The 23680-nt window shown below is 34.7% G+C and overlaps 1 protein-coding gene across 3 annotated transcripts in view; it reads right to left on the reverse strand.

The window, feature by feature from the left end:
* Nucleotides 1-23680, reverse strand: part of LOC150108427 (uncharacterized) — a 175637-nt gene that overhangs the window by 118291 nt on the left and 33666 nt on the right. For all 3 annotated transcript variants that reach the window (XM_090415837.1, XM_090415839.1, XM_090415838.1), the window contains exon 4: nucleotides 7606-7874. In XM_090415837.1, the coding sequence (XP_090271963.1) occupies nucleotides 7606-7874 (269 nt within the window). The remainder of the gene's footprint in view (nucleotides 1-7605; nucleotides 7875-23680) is intronic.

Raw genomic sequence — 23680 nt, forward strand, 5'->3', positions numbered from 1 at the left:
GATATGCTGTAGATGTGTAGTCTATGGGGGAGGGGGGGTCTTTTTTAAGAAGTTTAGCAAGGGCCTTTGCTAGTAACTGTTTTGTTCAAAGGATGAAAGCAGAGCCTATTGTTTCAGATGCAGTGGAGGTCCTGTGGACAAAATTCTCTCCTTCAAGGACACTAGTTTTGAAAATGTGAAGTTTTTGATGTGGATGTGAAAAGGTAAGTCTGTCTGTGCATGTGGGCTTAAATAGACTGAACCCCATGAGAGATCCATGAAGGCTAGAGGCCTCTTCTTTTTCCTCTTCAATAGTAAAACTAATTTGGAGGTGGCTGTTGTTGAGGAACTGTACTAATTCAGAAAGAGTCTGTGGAAAAGGTCCAAATGACAAAGGCATGATCTATATACCTCAGCTATATGATAAGCTTAAAGGGGTGGGGAGGGAAGGCTGAATTTAGTACTAAAGGTATCAAAAGAAGATTTCCTATATAAGTTAGCAATAAGTGGGAAAGTAAGGAACCCATTGCTACACCTTGAAGAGCCACTTATTCCAGCTGAAATACAATGATTTAAGGAGGTGCTTAAAGAAGAGAGACAAACACATAACCTCACAACTGAAAATTGTGTATAGTGGTTTTCAAGTGTGCAAATATTTTTTTTTTTTTTTTACATAAGACAATGTTTTGCCAATGTGCTTGTTGAATTCAAATGCTATATGTTTAGTTAGCAAGTTAAGTTTATATGTGGAACAATTTATGGCATCCATGATGGGGCACAATCGGCTCAATGTTGAGGACCTTAGTTAGCCCATGTAGTTTTGATGTGTGCAGGCAAAGAATTTTTAACACGGACAAAGTTTCCATTATTTCACAAGCCTTATGGTTTTATTTTTTGATGATGTGGGATCCTTCCTTACAGGAAAATATGGTGCCACATCCAATAATAATTATTTTTTTATTATTATAGTGCATATAGGATCACCATGGCATTTCCTTTGTCTATTTTCAATAAATGTTTTCAATTTTAGATTTATCAAGACCACTTTATTAGAGATACTGTTTTCTGGAGGTTTTTTTTTTCTTTTTTTTAAAGCAAGGTAGGGGCATCTGGTAGCTTAATGACATCAGCCTCATCATGCAGTAGTGTTCTGATAGCAATTCAATGTTAGCCATAATCAGAGGACACAGGATTTTTTCTAAAACAATTGTGAAATTAAATGTTTGGATGACAGGGAGCTTAAGGGTCAATGCTGTTGAATATAATACAAAACGTTATATTCAGGCAATGACAATCAAGGAAAAGAAGGAGTAGCCATAGTATTCAACACTAAATACGAGGTTAATCTTCTTGAATAGCAAGCAATATCAAGTAGAGTAATGTGGGCAAATTTCAGAAAATGGGGAACTGGACAATGAGACTTATTTGTGCCTATTGTCCCAGAATGTTCTACTAAGGTAGAAATGGAGGAATTTTTTGAGGCTTTAGAGAAAGCAACTGACACAATGAAAAAGGAAAAGTTCATCCTTGTTGGGAATCTAAATAGCAGAGTAGGAAATGACTGTCAGACATACAAAAATATTTTGGAAAATTTGGAGAAAAGAGCAAAGCTAAGAATAATGGCAAATACCTGTTCAATTTCTGCTCAGGACATGGACTTGTAAAAATAATCATAATTAAAATTCTGAATATTTTTACGTATTGTTTATGTTAAAATGTTTATTAGTTTTGTTTTCATAACACGCATTGTCGGCACTTGCGATGTGCCTGTTATGGAAATTGTTTTGTCAAAAGTGATATGTAAAGAAGTCAAAAAATTGTACTTACCAGATGTGAATAATTGTGTTACTTTAAACAAATTTTATTGTAATTTAAAATTATCAAAAGTTGTGTTTTATGAAGACATTCTCTTTTGTCACTAACGGAGACAACGTGCCAGCCAATACACCTAGTTTCTCGCTTGCCATTTTTAAGGAGTGCGCATGCTCGCTGAGAAGTTTGATGAGTGATTGACAGCTGACAAGAAAGCAATCGGTATCTGAGTAACGGCTGTAAACAAGATAGCGTTCGGAAGGAATTTAGAACACAGGCCGGCAGATATTTAGGTTCGGAAGAACTTAAGTTTTTTATGTGACAGTCGGAGGAAAAATAAATAATATATTCCGAAAAAGGAATCGTGCAACTATTAAGTTTTAATGTGGAATAAGTATGTGGATAAATAAAAGAAAATATTGTATATGCGTTTTAAAAGGAATATTGGAGGAAACGCTAACTGAAAGATTTATAGTAGATTCCGGAAAAGGGAATTGTAGAGCTGTAAGTTTTTTTTAATTGGAAGAGTTAAGACTGTCAGTAAGCATTTAATGAATAAAAGAAGAATTTGCTATTTACGTTCTAAAGGAATGTTCGAGAAAATTCTGATTAGGAAGTTTCATCTGTATTAAGGACGCCGGATCTGACTATTATTTCTACTGAAGAAAAGAGACAGAATTAAGTTTGGGCAAATTAATGTGTGCTACGTAAGTGATGAGAAAGGATCCTGTAAAAATGAAGAATAGAGTCATATATCTTCGGAAAAGGGCCTTGACAGAGAAAGAAACTGGCTATGAACATTTTGTGATTGTGCAAACAAATGTTTAGTCTAATCTTAAGTGTAAGTTTATTTAAAAAGGCCTTGGATCCAATTAATTTGTAGTTAGTTATGTAAAGTTGTTTGAAGTGTATATATATTGTTTTTTTTTTTATAAAATGTGTTTATTTTGTATTTTGGTCTTGAGTCAGTGATTATTTGGATTCTGAAAGAAAGAGTTAAGATCACTGCACCAATTGGAGTGAACCCTTGTGCATATAATAACATATAGGTACACTTGGAATTAAAAAAAAAAATAATTGTTAGAAACAGAGATCATCTCTATGGTAGGATTAATAGTGAACCCTTGTGCATATAATAACATATAGGTACACTCGGAATAAAAAAAAAAATAGTTGTTAGAAACAGAGATCATCTCTATGGTAGGATTAATAATATCATGATAATATCTATGAATATCTCCTCAATATAAAAATCCATCAATTATTAAGAGACTAGTTATTACTAATACATGTTAAAACATAAAAATGTGCACAAATTCTCAGAGAGAATGAGAGAGAGAGAGAAGAGAAGTCTCATTGACTATGTTACTGTTGATAGTGATGTTTTCTCCCTGGTGCAGGACACCAGAGTGTACAGAGGATTTGAAATTGGAAGCGATCAATATTTAGTCTTGAGCAGGTTAAAATTGAATTTCATACTGAAAAGAAGAACATATAAGAAAGTTGTAAAGCAAATAAAAGTTGAGCAGCTCTCAGATATGAACTGTACACTAAAATACACAAACATTATTCAAGAAAAAAATGAAAGATTTGAGAACAGGAACCAAAACTTGGAGATTCAGTGGCAATCATAGAAGAAAACATTGAATGATTCAATGATTTGCCAGGAAGTTAAAGAGGCAGTGAAGGAAAAGAAGAAAGCATATCAAAAGTTCCTGGCAAATATGTCAGCTTGTGCTCATAGAGAATACAGAGACAAATGTAAGAAAGCTAAACACTGTGTGAAACTAACTAAACAAAAGCCATGGGAATACTTTGGTAAGAACACAGAAAATAAATATCAAGAAGGTGGCAAGATATTCTGGAGGTTGGTGAAGAAGCACAGAAACGGAGGAAAGAGTGCTGTAAAAGGAATTAGAAATGATAAAGGTGACAGGAAAACTGGATAAACAGATATCCTTGATGTATGGAGTAATAATAACTTTGAAAATTCGCTGCATAATTCAAATATGCAGCGAAAGAAAAAATTAAATTTTGGTAAAATGAACCAAAATACAAGAAATTTTAGAATTCCCAAGACACACATTTCAGATGATGTACAATGTAGGAATAATGATAATCAAATTGATTCTAACATTGATGAAAGTATAGCGGAATTTCATAGGTTGATAAATATAGGATTAAATAAGAAAAGGGAAGTTAAAGATACCTCAAATTTAGTTAGTAAGGATAAGGAATCCCAGAAACTTATAGAATCACAAAAACCTGTAGAAACTGATTCTGATAGTGATGATTCTATAGATTTAGGACATCATTCAAGTAGTTTAAATGAAGTGTTTGAAAGGTATAAAAATGAAATTTTTAAGTATACTAATTTGGAAGAAGAAAGTTCAGAATTATCTCTAGTGTCAGATGATTCTGAAACTAGTGATTCAGAAGATATACATAATGATTAGATAATTAGATTAGAACTTAAAATATAACGATCTAGAAATAAATATTAAAATTTTGTTTAGACGTAGGTTAAATATAAAAAAATTTTTTTTTAAAAAAAAAATTTTTTTTCACAGAAAAATGAAACTGATGTAAAAATAATCATATTATAAATTCTGAATATTTTTACGTATTAATATTGCTTGTTAGTTTTTGTTTTCATACACGCAGTGTCTGCACTTGTGATGTGCTCGTTACGAAAATATTATGTTAGAAGTAATATGTAAAGAAGTAAAAATATTGAAGTACTTACTTAATTGATTATTTGTATTATTTATAAGAAAGTATGTTGTATTTTTAAATGTTGAATTTTGTGTTTATGAAAGACTTTCTTCAGCGCTGGTGGATACAGCGAGTCAGCCATATTTTTACAATGCGTAGTTTCTGACGTTGTTGAAGTGCGCATGCTCCCGGAGTGAACTTGATGTTTGATTGACAGCTGACAAGAAAGCGTTGCGTATCCAAGTTACAGTGGTAAACAAGAGAGCGTTCGAAAAGTTTTTAGAACACTGGCCGAGGAATATTCAAGTTGGGAGGAACTTGATTTTTTGTGTGCGGCAGTTAAAAGGAAATTTCATATTGTGTTCTGAAAAAAGGAATAGTGGAAATAATATGTTTCAAGAAGGAATAAGTAAAGAAGAAGGAAATCTTGAAACTAAGTTTTTATAAACTGGCCGAGGAATATTCAAGTTGGGAGGAACTTGATTTTTTGTGTGCGGCAGTTAAAAGGAAATTTCATATTGTATTCCGAAAAAGGAATAGTGGAAATAATATGTTTCAAGAAGGAATAAGTAAAGAAGAAGGAAATCTTGAAACTAAGTTTTTATAAACTGGCCGAAGATATATTCAAGTAGGAAGGAACTTGAATTTTTTGTGTGCGGCAGTCAAAAGGGAATTTCATATTGTATTCCGAAAAAGGAATAGTGGAAATAATATGTTTCAAGAAGGAATAAGTAAAGAAAAGGGAAATCTTGAAACTAAGTTTTTATAAACTGGCCAAGATATATTCAAGTAGGAAGGAACTTGATTTTGTTTTGTGTGAGGCAGTAAAAAGGAATTTTAAAGGGATCCTAAAAAAATGAAGTACAGAACCTTGTAACTTCTGGAAAGAGCCTTAACAGGAAGAGAATAAGACTATGAACATTTTTTTTGTGATTGTAAAAAAAAAGGTGTTTTGTCTTAAGAGTAAGTTTATATTTTTTTAATAAGGCCTTGGATCCATATAATCTGTAATTGTAGTTATGTATTTTTACTAGAAGTGTATATATATTGTTTTAAGTTTTATTAAATGTGTTTATTTTGTACTTGGTGTTGAGTCAATGATTAGCTGGATTCTGAAAAAGTGAGTTAAAGTCATTGCACCAATTGGAGTGAACTCTTTGTGCAAATATAATAACATATAGGGACACTCGGAGTCAAAATAAAAATAATTGTTAGTAAATGAAATATTATTTATAATACACATTATAAATATTAACAATGGCGCAGTCAGCCTATAGGATAATACAATAAATATTAACAAGCTCTTTGCTTTACAGATGATGTTATACTTCTAAATAAATCTGCTACAAGTCTGCAAGATTCCCTGACTAAAGTGAATAACTGTTTTAATACCATATCTATTACAACAGTGAATAACTGTTGTAATAGATATGGTATGAAGGTCAGCAATAACAAGACAAAGACAAAGACAATGAAAATAGCCAGAAGCATTGAAAATATCAACTCCATTACGAATGGAAAACCTATAGAACAAGTGAAACATTTCAGATATTTAGGCACGATTTTTAGTGAAAATGGTAAATTAAATATGGAAATAACCAACAGAATCAACAAAGTTGGTATGGTAGGAAGTCAACTGAATAAATTAACATGGAATAAGAGAGAAATATACAAGAGAATGTGTTCAAACCAATTTTAACTTATGGATCTGAGAGCTGGGTCAGAAGTAAAACATGTGACCAAAGACTAGAGACTGCAGATATGAAAGTCCTGAGAAAGGTTAGGGGCATGAACGGATGGCATCAATGGCAATATCGTGATTTTAATTCCAACATATTGTTTGCAAATCTTTCAATTTTTATTTGTTTATTTGAGCATATCTTAGATTAGTTTTGTAAAAGCATTTCTGAATGTTAAGTCAAATAATTCTTCAATACCTCATTATTAATACGATTCCTCCAACAAGGCCTTGTTGGAGGAATGTGGTTTTGTTAAACGTAAATTTCTCAGAACTTTTTCAGTCTTTGATTATTATTTTATTTCTAGCCCAACCCTCAGTATCAAATGGTAAAAAAGTAATTTGAACCGCCTTGCATACTGGTAGTTTGTTGATTGGCTGATTTCTTTCTTGTTGAATATAAATTTACTCAAATGACATCTCCCTATTCTAGCCTGACTCATTATCTTAACAATTACCATATTTAATTTATAATCTATACTAACATCATGCTAGGCATGTTTCCAGCATATACATCTCTGGCATTACAATAGTTGTGTTATGCAACAGCGAGCCTGGTTGGCCGAGTGGTTGGCGTATTCACTCTCCACCCAAGAGGCTGTGGGTTCGAATCCCGCCTCATGAATGTTTGTGATTGCCTTCCACCTTCATGCATTCATTCATCCAAGTATATATACACTCTCTCAAGATGGACTGGGTCACCACGGGAGAAGTAGACCCAACCCTCCCACAATGGGAGAGGCCTTCATCCTGTAGTGGGTAGAAAAACAGGCTGATCATCATCATCACCTGCAAGAAATGGCAATTTGGTAATCACAAATAATAATTTAAATAAATCGGTTATCCAAGCAATTTAGGACTAAAGATTATTCAGCAGCTGCTCAACTTTAGATACAAACTTTTTTTTTTTATCTGATGCTGGTTTGACCAGCATCAGATAATGAAATCACTAAAAGAAAATGGAACTGGATAGGTCACACAATCAGGAATCCAGATAACGAAACAGCAAAAATTGCACTAGAATAGAATCCCCAAGGCAAGAGGAAAAGAGGTAGACCCAGGATAACATAATGAAGAGAACTAGAAATAGAGGTAAGATGGCTGGGATGTTCCTGGAAAGAGATCAAAAAAGAAGAAGCATTGAATGGAATCAGATGGAAGTTGATGGTTGAGGCCCTAATCTCCACAGAGAGCGAAGAGGATAGGTAAGTGTGCTCAAAAGGCATGCTTACTATAAATTTAAGCTGAACACCAAAAAACAGCAATAATTTAGAATGTGCACATGGAATTACTAAAACAATGCTTGTATTATGAATCATAAAAGCAAGAAAATCACATAATAACACAATTTAAATACCTACCTCTTTAGTCAAATGAGACAATTCTCCTTTTCGCTGCAATAATACAACAAACCATTCTAAAAATGACTGTTTGTAAGCAAAATTTCTTTTATGGCCTCCTCCTTCATCTGATGGTTTCACTCCTCCACTTACATGAAGTGTTTCATTATTGCAGTATTTAACACAACACTTGCATAAACATAAAGCAGCTTCTTCATAGCCAGCTCCAGCAAGTGATTCAATTCTAGTCAGTAACAGTTCTAACGGTTCGGTGGCTAAGTATTCGGTTACTGGAAGAAATAAAAAAGTGGATTTAGTTTATCTTTTAATTATGATTTATTTTATTTGGCTTTTATAACAACAAGACTACACAGTATATCCACAGAATAACAGTAATGTATTTAAACTACTAGTTTCACAAGCTGTGCTACCTGCTTTTGCGGGATAAAGACATTACAAAATACACTAAAAATATTTAATATATGGAGAATGAACAACATCATTCAAAAAGTTAAAAGTCTATTCTCACGATGTATTGTTTTCCCACCATTAACAACTTGATGTGGACGTTATTTCCCGTGATTTGCGTTTTTTTTTCTCGGTGGCAATACCGATTTTCGAATCGATTTCAGCAGAAATCTGTGCATTTCTGTTCTCAGGTGGCGTTGCTTTCGGCTGTAGTTTTGTTTCTGCCATCACGGTGACTTGCGCGCATGCAGCAGTACTGTAGTAATGAGCGATACCGTGATTTTTCAATCACAGTATGAATTGATATTGCAGAATTTCTGCAACGTAATTTAGCATGTGAAAGTTGCAGTGGCGGATTATCCATGTTAGTAACATGGAGAAAAAAGACAGAAAATGTATTTCGGTAGAAGAAAAGATGGCAATTCTGTGACGTGTAAATTGGCATGCTGTAACATGTGTGCATTTAGCATAAGGTCTTGGACTCTTCGTGTCCACTTTGAACACAATAGTAAAAAAACAGGTCAAGCATTGAACTCAATTCAAAGCAATCTGGTGCAAAGTCAAAAAACAATCAACAATTTAAGATTTTTTAAAATAGATAAACGTAAGTACATTGTAAATTCACTTATTTTCCATTATTAAAATTTGTAATCTAGTATCTAGACTCACATACTAGCAGTAAGTCATTTTTTAGCCTTTTTTTAAAATGTTTTTTACATTTCCTGCTATTTGTACTTTTTTCCATCAGTCCCCTGAAAAGTGTAAAAAAGGGGTTTTACTGTGTATATATATATATATATATATATATATATATATATATATATATATATATATATATATATGATGTCAAACAAGAAATATTCTTCATCCAAATAACATGTGTTTCATATCCCCATGTGCTTTTAAGAAGAACGGACTGCCAGTGGTTGAGGATTAAACTGTGATTGTTACAACTTGTGGTATAAACAAATTAAAAATATACTAAAATTATTTAATATGGAGCATGAACTACATCATTCAAAAAGTTAAAAAAAATTAAAGCAATAACAGTTTCCCATAAACTATCACTTCACATTTTCATATGTTTGGTGGACCTAAAAGCTTAAAAAAAAAGCAATAAAAATGATTCAATCACCAAACAGTGCAAAAAGAATCAAGAATTAATATTCAACTACTGATAGCCAGCTCTTACAAAGCAATATTATTATTATTAAGAGAGAGAGAGAGAGAACACCAGAGAGTCAGGAACTCATAGAGGGAGGCCACATACTACATGTACCAACAATCATACTTATTCTTGAATTCATTCACACTGCTTACGCACACACACACACACACACACACACCACCCAACGGCAATCCATTCCAATTAGGCACTACTCTATGAGAGAAAAATCTAGACCAAATCCCATTCCTGACAGCATTCATTCTCAACTTTCATAGGTGCCCTCTTGTCCATTTCCCATCCTCTATAAAATGAAAAATTATATCAACTGTGACCCTTTGAGAAGTCTAAGTCTCAATCATATCACCTCTCTTTCTCCGGTTTGCTGGTGTCTGCAAATTCTCAATCTGTTTTCATAATCAGTATTCCACAATACTGATATAATTTTTAACACGCTCCTTTGCACTCTCTCCACTGTATCAGAATCACAACAGAAACCTGCAGACCAGATCTTCGTACAGGATTCCAGGATTATATACAGCAAAATTGAAAGAAGGTATTTTTATTGATTCGAACATCAGGAAACTTATGAAGAATAAACTGTTTGAAGAAAAAATGGTGAATGTCAAAAAAGAAGAGTGGAAAGATTTGAAAGAGGTAAGCAAAGTCTTAACAAGGTCTCATAAAGAGGCAAAATGATATTCTTATCTATACATGTGAAAGTTTGTTTCAGCATTGCAATTATCTTTTCAGTTATATTTGCAATCTTTGCTACATGGCCCCTGAACTTCAACTTGTTATCTCTCAAACACTCCAAGATCCCTAGCCTGATCAGTTCCTTCAAGCATACTCCCACCAATATAATATGACATTGGATATTGAATCAAGCCAAAGTGCATGACTTTGCATTTATTGACATCCATTTTCCCATGCCTGCAACTCTAGCCTATTCAAATCATTCTGCAAGTACTGCATATCAGCAGCATTCCTGATTACCCTACCTATCTTTGCATCATCAGTGAACAGCTGTATGTCGAATGCAAAATCCTTCCCAATATATCATCAATGTACATATTGAATAACAGAGGACCAAGCACTGATCCTTGTGGTACACCAATGGTTACCTTAAATCTTGCAGACTCACATCCCCCATATACCACTTTTTGATATCTGTCGGTCTGCCATCCTCTTATCCATGCTAATATTCTAAATCCAAACCATATTCACCAACTTATGCAACAGTCTACCATGCTGTATTCTGTCAAAATCCTTAGCAAAATCCATAAGCATCATTGTGTATCCATTCCCCTTGTCAAGTTTAATGGTGACATTATTATAGAATATGAGCAAGATGCTAAAGCATGACCTTCCCTTAGTAAATCTATGCTGTTGTTCATTGCAAAGCAGAGATTCACTGTCAACCCATTTCTGAATCCAAGCCCTAACCAATTTTTCCAAAATCTTCACCACCACCACTCCTGAGATATTGATTGATTGATGGTTGGATACATCAGTCTTTGCACCTCCCTTGTGCAATGGGATTACCCTACATTCTATCCATTCCTGCAGAATCTTCCCTGATCTGAGACTCAAATTATATAGCCTGTTTCAAAAGGAATAGCCAGTTCAGTTGAACACTCTTTTAACACCCGTGCTGATATCCCACAGTCCCTATTGCTGAATTGTTATTCAGTTTGTGCAAAAGCTCTAATACCTCCTCTGCATACACCTGAGTTTCTTCATTCAGTGAAGAAGAAGCAGCAGTGAGCTCAATGTTGCGCACACCAGGTTGATAGCTTTTAGCAAAATGGGCACTCATTAGTTGAACAACCTCTTCTGCATCTGTCACCCTTACACCATCTGCATTCAGAAGTTATTCTTTCATATTCATTTTCTTTTACTTGCAGCATATTGATAGAATTCCTATGGGTTGTCTTTAGCTTGCAGAGACATTTCCTTTTCATACTCAGACTTAGCTTTTCTGACAACAGTTGTGACTATTCTAACCTGCTGCTTATAATCATCATAAAGGACATCATCATTATGCACATGATATTCTTTCCACATCATCCATTTCTTACGAATCTCTTGCTTAATAAGATTACACATCCATTTGACTCCCATCCCATTTATTCTTTGAACTCTCAGAACACATTCTGATACTGCATAATTTAAGTATTTTTTAAATGCTTCCCATCCACTGTTGATATTCTTCCCATCCAGCAACTGATACCATTCTGCTAAACTCAGTATACTCCTCAGTTGGTCATAATTTCCTGTTTTGTAGTTCAGTATGTAACCTTTTCTGAATGGAACATTCCTAAACTTAGTCATTTCCCAAGTGAGTATTGCATGATCCCTGTCACCAACCAGAAGCAGAATAGTTACATCTTTAACTGAAACACCCTCTGACACTGAAATCAAATTTAACACTCTCTGACCTCGAGTTCCTCCTGTCACATGCTGCTTGAGGAAGGTGTCCCGCATAAGCTCAATAAATGCATTTTCATTCTTCTCATGAGATTCTACTGCTACCCAATCAATATTTGAATAATTAAAGTTCCATTATGATTACTCGTTTTGCACCCATCATTTCTATTTGATGATACATTTCTTCATCACTAGCAACTGATCCACCAGGTATGTAACAACACCCCACTATATAATTGATCTTGTTAGATTCCACCTCACACCAGATGGCTTCAAATTCACTGCCACACAAAATACTGTTACTAGTACTGCAATCATAGGTCACAACACTAAGTGGATTCAAGTCATCCAATATTATTAGCAACATGCCACTCCTCTCCTATCCTGTGTATCCTCCTAAAAATACTGTATCCTTTACACTCATTACCAGTTAGTAGGTCTGATTCTGATAGCCAGGTTTCACTAATGGCTACAATTTTAGGTCTCAACATATTGACCAAGGTAACCAATTCTACCCCTTTTCTTTCTGATCCTCATAGCATTCATGTATAGACACAATAACCCACCTGCATGTTCTTTTGTATACTCTAATCTGCAGTCTGCATGATACAATTGGACAACTTTCAGATCTCTATTTTTTTTCTCTAGTGCCTTATACACATAGACATCTTTGCATGGTTGATGGGTCCGAACCAGATGAACACAAAGTCGAAATTGTTCTCTCCTTGTAATCATTTCCATGATAATGCCCATTCCCATAACATTGCTGCTCTTACACTCATGTTTTCGTCATTCCTCCCATTATAATTTAGTTTTCCTGACTCTCTGTATTAGATCTCATACCAGTTAGTTTTTCAAGACTCCTGATACCAATCGCATTCAGGTGCAGACTATCCCTCTTATGCAAATATAATCTCCCCTCAAACTTACTCCACACATCCAAAACCTCCCATCCATTCCTTCTACACAACGTATACATCAAATTGTTTGCCATCATAACCCTTCTTCTTCTTAATTCATTTTTATCACATCAAGGTTATATACTTACTATTTTCACTTTCTCGCTGTTGCCTCTTCCAACAATCCTTTCATGTCCTCTCTCATACTGAACTTATCACTAATTAAGTCACTGGTACCTACAATTACAATCTCTTTTTCTTTTTTTAATTGCTTGCGTTATATTTTTAATTTTTGCTCCTGGAAAACTTGAAGTTATAACCTGCTCACCAACAGCATGTTTTATGTTAGTCACCACATCAAATAACATCCTTTTTACAATATTACTTATCTGATTTTCGTTACTTACTTGTTTCCGTGCTTTGTTGTTTCTTATTTTGCTGTGTAATTTCCCCCCCCCCTCCCTATGCTCATTTAAACACCTCTCGACTTTTTGTAATTCCCGCTTCGTCTCTCTGATGATCTGCTTTAATTTTGATATTTTTTAGGTTAATTCATTTTCCCACATCTCCAATAACCTTGTTAGCAGGGTTAGCCTTAAATACATAAAAACACAATAAAACAGACCAAAATCACCAACCAACCACAATGTATCCTTGAACCAATTATTATGGGTGATTTTAATTATATCAGTGTAGATTGAAATGAAGAGAGCACATTTGGGAATAAGGAAAATGAATTTCTTGGGTTCTTGTGAAACAACTGTCTTAGGTAGTATGTAAAAGCAGGCACGAGGAGCGAGAGTTTTAGATCTAATCATTTCATCAGAGGATGTAATTGTGAGTGGAGTTTTTCATTTCTCTCCAGTTGGCAAGAGTAATCATAAAGTGATTATCTGGGTTGTGGCTACCCATAAGAAGACTTCTGTGAGGGAAGGATATATGTGAAATTACCAGGCTGATGGTTATGAAACGCTTCAGAGACTAGAAAAGCTATAGTATGGAATGAGGTGTTAAGCATGATGGAGATAAATGCTGTGTGGGAAATGACTAAAGGATATTTAACAACACTGATGTGTAGATGTTCTGAAGGTGAAAAGACTAAATAAGATAGGTGTTAGCAGAGCTAATCTCATGTGGTATGGTCACTTAAACAGAATGGGAGAGGAAAGATTAGCAAAACAAGTGTTCTCTACCAGGTTGACAGGAAAAAGACCCAGAGGAAGACAAAGATATAGGTGGATTGATACGGTAAAAAATGCCTTAGAAGATAGAAATATAAGCTCTGACAATGTTGTAGCTTTGACAGATAACAGATTAATTTGGCAGAGAATTGTAGGTAGGTGGTTGGTAATGATGTAAATTTTTCATGTAGTACTATCATATCCTGTACACCCCTTGAGGGCAAATGTCAGGAATTTGATGATGTTAAATGGATGAAAGAAAGGATTATTCATGAAATTTGGAAGAAAAGAATACTATGGAATCAGCAGAAGATGAAAGGGAAGTATTGATTGCATGAGGAGTATATTCAGTTGGTAAGAAGAATAGCAAAACTACAGTATAAGCAAAAATTAGCAAATAAGGCTAAGGAAAAATTATTACGGTAAGATGATGTTAATGAGGAGGATGGTGGAATAGTAACTGCTGCAAAAGATATAGCTGAAATATTCAATGAACAATTTATTAAGGTGTTTCAGCCTCATCAAGCTGAAATTATGAGAAGCTCAAGTGTAGGGGAAATAGAAGAAGGTGGCTTAATTATGAGCAAGCAGTATATCAGGAAATAAATAAGTTTTGTGCTAATAAGGTAACAGGATTTGATGACATATCATGATGCCTTAAGAGAATGTTCTGAGAAGATGGCAGAAGCACTGGCACATCCTGTTAAGTCAGACAACAACAACATCAGTCTTAACATAGTGGAAAGAAGGTAAATTGTTCCACTGCATAAAGGTTTCAACCTTTATTGGAGGCATGTTAAAGTGCTGGGATACTTTTTAACCTAAAGGATCTACTAAACTCATCACTCCTTACTAGAATGACTCCAGGACAGGAATCTCAGTGGTAGCTCCACTCAATGATATGCAGAAACCTGCCACCAAGCAGAGCCTCTCTACTCCCTGGGAAGCAAGCAAACCCAAAGATAAACATTATCAAATGTCATCAGGTGAAAGCCAGACCCAGAAGGGAAGAGTAATTTAATAATATACTCTTCAACCTTTCAACTATCAGGTCATCAGAAGAGTAATGTCATTTATATTACTGTACTTGTTAAAACGTGTCTCAGCTTGTCTAAACACGAATTTTTAAAGCTTCATAAGTACTACTAAGCTGAGGCAGCCTGATTCTAAGGAATTCCACCTTGCAAGAACATCATACATAAGTAATTGTTTAAATAACCCTTTATTACTATGGAGGACACTGAAAAGCACATTATGCTTGATCAGTTCAGAAAAGGCAACAATGCTGCTAACATGGTAAAAAAACGTGCAAGAAGTGTATGGCGATAATGTTTTGAAGGTGTGAAAGTGCCAGCACTGGTTCTGAAAATTTTTGACAAAGGGACGCTAGCTTGAAAGACCCCCCCCCCCCCTGCTCTGGGTGCCCTGTCTCTCTGGATAATGATATGCTAGAAGCCACTTTTGCAAGAAATGGCAATGTAACTGTTGAAGATTTAGCAAGAAACCTTAATTCATCGTCATCGACCATCCATCATCATTTGCAAGAACTTGGAATAGTGTAAGCTCGGCAAGTGGGTTCCTCATGAACTGACGAACAACGATCGAAGAGAGTGCATCAACATCTGCACTGCTCTTCGTTCTGATGAGGTTCAATCTCTGTTTTTGAGTCATGTAGTCACTGGTGATGAAAAGTGGATACTTGATAAGAATGTTAAGCACCAAAGGCAGTGGGTATGGTAGGAAGTGAATTCAATAAATTCATATGAAATAAGAGAGAAATTAGTCATCATCATCATCATCAAATTCCTGCCATGTACCCTCAAGGGGTGTACAGGATATGATAGTACTACATGAGCAATTACATCATTACTAACTTCCTGTCTACAATTTTCCTCCAAATTAGTCTGTTACCTGTCAAGACTCCAACATTATCAGATCTTATATTTCTATCTTCTAAGGCACTTTTTACTATATCAATCCACCTATATCTTGGTCTTCCTCTGGGTCTTTTCCCTGCCAACCTGGCAGAGAAAACTTGTTTTGCTAATCTTTCCTCTCCCATTCTGTTTAAGTAACCATACCACCTGAGATTAGCTCTGCTAATGCATTCCTGGATGCTGACAATGTCAAGTTCTTTCCTAATATCCTCATTTTTAATATGATATTGCCATTGATGCCACCTGTTCATGCCCCTAATCTTTCTCAGGACTCTCATGTCTGCAGTCTCTAGTATTTGGTCAAGTGTTTTACTTCTGACCTAGCTCTCTACTAATTATTCTTAGGAACAAATTAGTAGGTAAGGCAAAAACGTTCTTAAATACCTCACTCATATTGTGATATACAATTGACTAAAATATATTTAAGAGTACATTAATAGTGGAATATTCTAAGATAAGAGACATAAGTCCTAATTTATGGAAATTACATAAATGCATTCAAGAAAGTAAAGAAACAGTTTCAGAATATTACAATAGATTATTAAGCATAGCTCATAAATTAAGAGTCTTAACAGATGAAAAATCTCACCCAAAATGGTCTGTATTTCATCAATTCGGGGTAGGCTTAAAAGATGAACTAAAGGAGGTGGCCTACAAGAAAAGAATTAAGTATCTGGAAGAATGTTACAAATTAGTAACAGAAAGAGAAGAAAGACTTAGGGACATTTATCAGTCTGCAAACCCTATACGAGTGCACTCTTTCTAACAACGAAGTGTCGCTGAAAGTAATATGGGTTATAATAGCAAGAATGAAAATCAAAAATTTAAGTTAAACAAAAGGGAAGGTAACTGTAAGAAAAATTTTTAAGATTTAGACCAAGATGTAGATATTAGTTCATATATTAGTTCTAAAATTAATCGGTAGATTCTCTAAAACTAGAAACCCTCAAAGATTTCGTTAAGGAAGAAATAAACAGATAACAAAGACCTACATTAGAAGGTCAAGAAATTCTAATCAAATTGTTGTTATGGCTTAGAGCAGGTAACAACTCTCAAAATATCAGATAAATCATCTATGAGACTGAGACTAAATGTAAAGAAGTAATAAAAGAAAAAGGTTCTGTCTAGATGTTACAACCAGGGCTGCCACTCCTTGGGATTTTTCCCAAGATCTAGGGAATTTATGCGCTACCTAAGGATTTTTAATAAAAAAACTCCCAAAATCTTGGGAAATTTGAACAAAAGTTTGAATTTTAATATTTTTGTCATATTTTACTATAATATTCACGAATTTTTATTTTTTGATAAATAAACCATTTTTGCTCTGTTCTGGTTTCGTTTTCCCTTTTCTTATCACAGGTTTTACATCGTTACATACATAGCAACCTCTTGCAGTGTTATCGTAGAGATCCTTGTGCTTATACAGTGTTTGACAAATTTTTTAAATTATCAATATTTTTTACTTATTTTCATATTTATGGTACTTCCAATCCAACCAAATAGAGCCATCAAAGAAAAAACAGAAGTGGTATTCTCAAGCATTTAGAGAAGATTGGTTAAAATATCCTGAATTAAAAGATTGGCTGCAGTAAAACGTGAACAGCAAAGATACCAGTTACTGTAAGTGTTGTAATATTAGATTTAAAAATGCAAACAAATCTGTGCTAATAAAGCATAAAGATTCAGCTAAACATAAAAGTAATTATCAGCCTGCTAAGTCGACAGCTGTTATTACTCAATTTCTTACTAAGAAAGCGTCAACAGAGGATAAACAATTAGCTACGAGTGAGTTAATAATTGCTAGCTTCTTTTCTGAGCATAACGTCCCATTTTCTCATGTTGATCATTTTGTAACGATGTATAAACGTGCATTTCCAGATAGCCAAATTGCTGGAAAGTTGGCAATAAAGAAAACTAAACTTTCTTATGTTATTCAGGATGGAATATCATTCCATGAAAAGTCTCAACTTACCGAAATATGCAAGAATCAAAAATCTTCGATTATAATAGATGACAGTACAGATATCTCCGTCACTCAAAATCTTGGCTGTTGTTGTACGGTATTTTGATACAGATAAAAAAGATGTAGCTGATGCATTACTAGACATAGTATGTGTAGAGAACGGAAGTGCTAAAAGTCTTTACAGTGCTCTCAAAACTCTTCTGCTAGATCATGGCATTCCCCTGAACAATATCATTGGGTTTGGTAGTGATAACTGTTCCTCCATGATGGGCGTTAACAGTGGATTTCAGAAACTGTTGAAAGATGACGTCCCATCTGTTTTTGTGATGGGTTCCGTTTGTCATTCATTTGCTCTATGCTAGTCATGCAGTCAGTGTTTTACCCTCATACTTAGAAGCTTTTCTAAAGGATTTAACCTCCTACTTCTCCCGCAGTGCTAAGCGGCAAAGAGATTTTGTACTCATTCAAGAAGCTGCTGATATAGCTACACATAAAATTCCCAAACTTGCTCAAACCAGGTGGCTGTCGAGGGAAAAAGTGGTATCAACTATTTTAGAACAGTATGATATATTAAGTGTATTTACTTGAAAAAGTAAATACACTTAATATAGATTTTCAATCAGAGCATTTCAGGTTACACCAACTATTCCTAAATGTATCAACAGAATATCTCAATTTACTTAGTTGCTTCATTAAAGATGAGATTTTAAGAATAGCTAAATTATCAGAAAATGATCCAAGAAACCAAAACAACTATAAAAATGTCAATGATATTTACTTCGGTGGTAGAGCAATGGCGCACTTAATTAGAAACCCTTTCGAAGATAACTCTATTTTGTTGATATTTAAAAATGATTGTTTAAAGGTTCTTGTGGAACTTAGTTCGCAAATAAAGAAAAGTTCCTCTTCGAAGAAGACAGCATTGTTGCAAAATTACGAATCTTGGACCCAAAAGTTTCTAGTGACCCTAGCCGGTCACCATCTACCATTCCTCTTGTTGCTCAATTCCCCTCACTTGTTGATGATATTAGGTTAAATTAAATAGATGATGAGTGGAGAAGTTATCGTCTCGTAGCATCAGATCTACCAATTCCTAAAGATATTGGCATTCGTTTACTGACATAAAAGATGGCATGAATAATAATAAATATGGTTTACTGTCATATTTTATGATAAATCTTACTGTTCTGCCGCATTCATCTCCATGCGTGGAACAAATTTTCTCACAAGTGAATTGTATAAAAACAAAATTAGCTAATTCATTAAAAACAGAAACTGTGACAGACAGAATCCTAGCAAAGCAGTGCTTGGCGAGACAAAATGCAACATGTACTTCTTGGGAGCCACTGAAAACATTAATCAAGGAGTTGGAAAGTCACACAGTTCACAATAGATATAAAAATCGACTTAATACCACAAAACAGCAAAGGAAATGTGATCAATTACCAGAAGATATTGGCAAAGAAGAAGAGGGAGGAAATGTCGATTAAAGTAAGTTAAGCATGTATTCTTCGTATAATATAAACTTATAATTTTTTTTTTAAATGAAAATATACTTTGTTACAGGAAAAGAGAAAGAGAGAACTAATAAAAAAAAATGAGCAAATTTTTTAAGTCATTTTTCTGGTCAGTTAGTAGGTAACTATTTAAATGTCAAATTTTTGTATTTTATATTATGTTTTTAATTTATGTGTAATGTTTTAATTAAACCATGCAGAATTATAAATTAATAAAGGCATATTTAAGTGCATAGTTTGAGTTTTTTGCATATTCGGATGTTTTAAATGTTTTTAGTGTATCCTTAGATGCATATTTTGCACTTTTTTATGACCTAAAAATCCGAGCCCTAGTTACTACTACCTGGGGAATTTTTCCCTAATCCGGGGAATTTTTGAGGTCTAATCTAGGGAATTTCGGAAAATATGAGTGGCAGCCCTCGGTATAACTACAACAAACTGGGACATTTATCTAGATTTAAAAGAAAAAAAAACGTGCGATTCTAAGGAAAGGAATTCTAGGGAAATAAGATATGATTTAAATACTAGTGGATACTAACTTATCTAATAAAGAAGGTGATAGGTTTAGTTATAACTCATGATCAAATTGATAGTGCTTCAAGTTCACATTTCAGTAATGTAAAACCTTTAACAGTCATACAGGGTCTAATTGAGGATGGGCCTTGTGAGATTCCGTTGGACACAGGAGCACAAATTTCTGTCATATTCTAGTCACTGTTAGTGAAATTAAGAACTTGATTCCTGAGAATGTGATTAGAATGAATAATCCAATCAGACTAATGGGTATCTCCGAAACTGGGATTTCTACTCCAAGGATGATAAATGTATCATTTAGCATTCCATGTTTTCCCTTAAATATTTCTCATGAGCTAACTGTTCTTCCTGAAACCTCAAATCCTAATGTAGAGGTAATTCTTGGACTCGATTTCTTAAAGAAACATCAGTTTAATTGTAACTTCTTGGATGGCACAATTTCTCTTTTTGCAATAGACTATAACACAAATAAGCATTCTGTTTCCAAGTTACAAGAGTCTACTGCATGCCCTGAGGTTGAAAAAAGAAAAGTGTTCGAAATTGAGACAATAAACAATGATGAGAAGGTCAAAGCTGTATAATTGAGAGGAGACTTCCACATAGCATTTAAAGGAATGCAGAGAACCGACCAAGGCTTCTGACCTAATGTCCAATCCTCACCTTCTCGTAGTGCACCCTGTTGGGTATCTACCTGGATACTGAACGAACAAGGATGGGCTAGCAATTTGGGATTGAGCCGACCAAATCGTATTCTTATTGGTTAAACCAAAATAAAAAATGATAGTACAACATGACAAAATTTCATGCCAGTTGGGGCATCAACCGGTTAAACAAGGCCCCGTTGTTTTCGCCAGGGAACCAGGGCGAACAGCGAAAAGTCAACTACTGGAACAAATCCGAAAACACACCCCAACTCAACATCACCAGAGTTAAAGATCGATACTATCAACATAAGAAGCCTGAATGGCAAAGAAATTGAGCTAGTGGAGGAATTAGATAAGTACCAGATCGACATAATAGGGGTGACTGAAACAAAAAAGACCAAAACTGGTGAGATTTTTCTGAGCAATAAATACAAAATGTTATATTCAGGCAATGACAATCAAGGAAAAGAAGGAGTAGCCATAGTATTCAACAGAAAAATACAAGGCTAATCTTTTTGAATGGCAGGCAGTCTCAAGTAGAGTGATGTGGGCAAATATGAGAATGGGGAACTGGACAATGAGACTTATTTGTGCCTATGGTCCCACTAAGGTAGAAGTGGAGGAATTTTTTGATGCTTAGAAAAAGCAATTGACACAAAGAAAAAGGAAAAGTTGGTCCTTGTTGGGGATCTGAATAGCAGAGCAGGAAATGATTGTCAGACATACAAAAATATTTTGGGAAAATTTGGAGAAAAGAGCAATGCTAATAATAATGGTAAATACCTGTTGGATTTCTGCTCAGGACATGGACTGGTTATTACTAACACCATGATGTTCCAACATAAAAATGTGCACAAATTCACATGGAGAGAAGAGGCAAGGAATAAGAAAAGTCTCATTGACTATGTTATTGTTGATAGTGATGTTTTCTCCCTGGTGCAGGACACCAGAGTGTATAGAGGATTTGAAATTAGAAGCGATCACTATTTAGTCTTGAGCAGGATAAAATTGAATTTCATATTGAAAGGAATAACATAAGAAAGTTTTAAAGCGAATAAAAGTTGAGCAGCTCTCAGATGTGAACTGTAGACTAACATACACAAAGATTATTGAAGAAAAAATTAAAGAGTTTGAGAACAGGAACCAAACCTTGGAGATTCAGTGGCAAGCCTTGAAGAAAACCCTGACTGATTCAGCAGGGAGTCATGTGGTGAGGTTGTCTGCAAGGATAGAAAAATCAGGACTCCATGGTGGACACAGGAAGTTAAAGAGGCAGTGAAGGAAAAGAAAAAATCATAACAAAAGTTCTTGGCTAATAAGTCAGCTTATGCTGTTAGAAAATACAGAGACAAATATAAGAAAGCAAAACACTGTGTAAAACTATCTAAACAAAAGTCATGGGAGGACTTTGGCAAGAGCATAGAAAATAAATATCAAGAAGGTGGCAAAATATTCTGGAGGTTGTTGAAGAAGCTTAGGAATGGAGGAAAGAGTGCTGTAAAAGGAGTTAGAGATGATAAAGGTAACATGAAAACAGGAAAAAAAGATATCCTTGAAGTATCGAGTAATTACTTCGAAAAACTGTTAAATGAAACAAGCAGTGATAGCACAGGGGTAAAAAACACTCAACAGGCATAGAATCAGGAATACATATCCATACTTGAAGTAGAAAAAGGCAAAGGCTTGAAATGTGGAAAGGAAGCAGGAGTAGATGATATTCGACCAGAAATGCAGAAGTATGGTGGTATAAGAGTCTTACAGTGGCTGCACTGCATAGTTCAGAAAGCCTGGACAGAGGGACGAATTCCCAATGAATGGAGTAGAGTTGTAATAGTACCCATATATAAAAAGGGAAATAAAACTGAATGTGAGAATTACAGAGGTATTTCCCTACTGAGTGTTCCTGGCAAGATCTATGCAAGTATACTTGAGAAACGGTTGAGAAGAATTGTGGAAAAACAGCTTGGAGAAGAACAAGCTGGATTCAAGCCAAATAGAGGCTGTCAGGATCAGATCTTCACTTTACGAGAAATAGTCGAGAAAGCATGGGAATATAACAAAGATCTGTATTTAAGTTTTGTCGATCTGGAAAAGGCATATGACAAGGTGCCAAGAGAGGAGGTATTCAATACGCTACAGTTATATGGTGTCAATGAGGCATTATATCAAGCAATACTTAGTCTGTATTTGAGTTGTTAGTCAGCAGTTAGAATTGAAGGATGTACAGGAAGATGGTTTAATGTTAAATCCGGTGTGAGACAAGGATGTACATTATCCCCTCTGTTATTCATTATCTATATTGATCGCATTATGAAGGAAAGTTATATTAAACATGATATCAGAATTGGAGATGTTAATGTCAGCTCTTTGCTTTATGCGGACGATGTTATACTTCTGAATAAATCCACTACAAGTTTGCAAGATTCCCTGAGTAAATTGAATAACTATTGTAATAGATATGGTATGAAGGTCAGCATTAAAAAGACAAAGACAATGAAAATAGGTAGAATTGTTGATAATGTCAACTGTGTTGTGAACGGGGAACCTGTGGAACATTTCAGCTACTTAGGCATGATTTTTAGTGAAGATGGTAAATTAAATATGGAAAAAGACAACAGAATCAACAAAGCTGGTATGGTAGTAACCAATTGAATAAATTCATATGGAAAAAGAGAGAAATTAGTTGGAACACTAAATTAGCTGTATACAAGACAGTGTTCAAACCAGAGACCGCAGATATGAGAGTCCTGAGAAAGATTAGAGGCGTGAACAGAAGGCATCAATGGGAATATCAGATTAAAAACGAGGATATTAGGAAAGAACTTGATATTGTCGGCATCCAGGAATGCGTTAGCAGAGCTAATCTCAGGTGGCATGGTCACTTGAACAGAATGGGCGAGGAAAGATTAGCAAAACAAGTGTTCTCTGCCAGGTTGGCAGGAAAACGACCCAGAGGAAGACCAAGATATAGGTGGATTGTTACGGTACAATGTGCCTTAGATGATAGAAATATAAGATCTGATAATGTTGGAGTCTTTACAAGTAACAGACTGATTTGGAGGAAAATTGTAGACAGGAAGTTAGTAATGATGTAAATTTTTCATGTAGTACTATCATATCCTGTACACCCCTTAAGGATACATGTCAGGAATTTGATGATGATGATGATGAGAAGGAAGATTTAACAATTAGTAAGGCCAGTACAGTTCTTAGTGATTCTCAGAAGGTTGAACAGATTCAAAATAACAAATTAGATAAATTAAATTAGACAAATAGTGAAACACCTAATCGGCAAAACTGTGAAAAGTCCACTGTGAATGTAGCTCAGACTAAGAGTAAAACTTATAAGACAAGGATA

The sequence above is a fragment of the Typopeltis vanoorti genome, chromosome 3, assembly GCF_054136105.1.
Source record: "Typopeltis vanoorti isolate ZY-2024b chromosome 3, IOZ_Tvanoo_1.0, whole genome shotgun sequence".
NCBI lineage: Eukaryota > Metazoa > Arthropoda > Arachnida > Uropygi > Thelyphonidae > Typopeltis > Typopeltis vanoorti.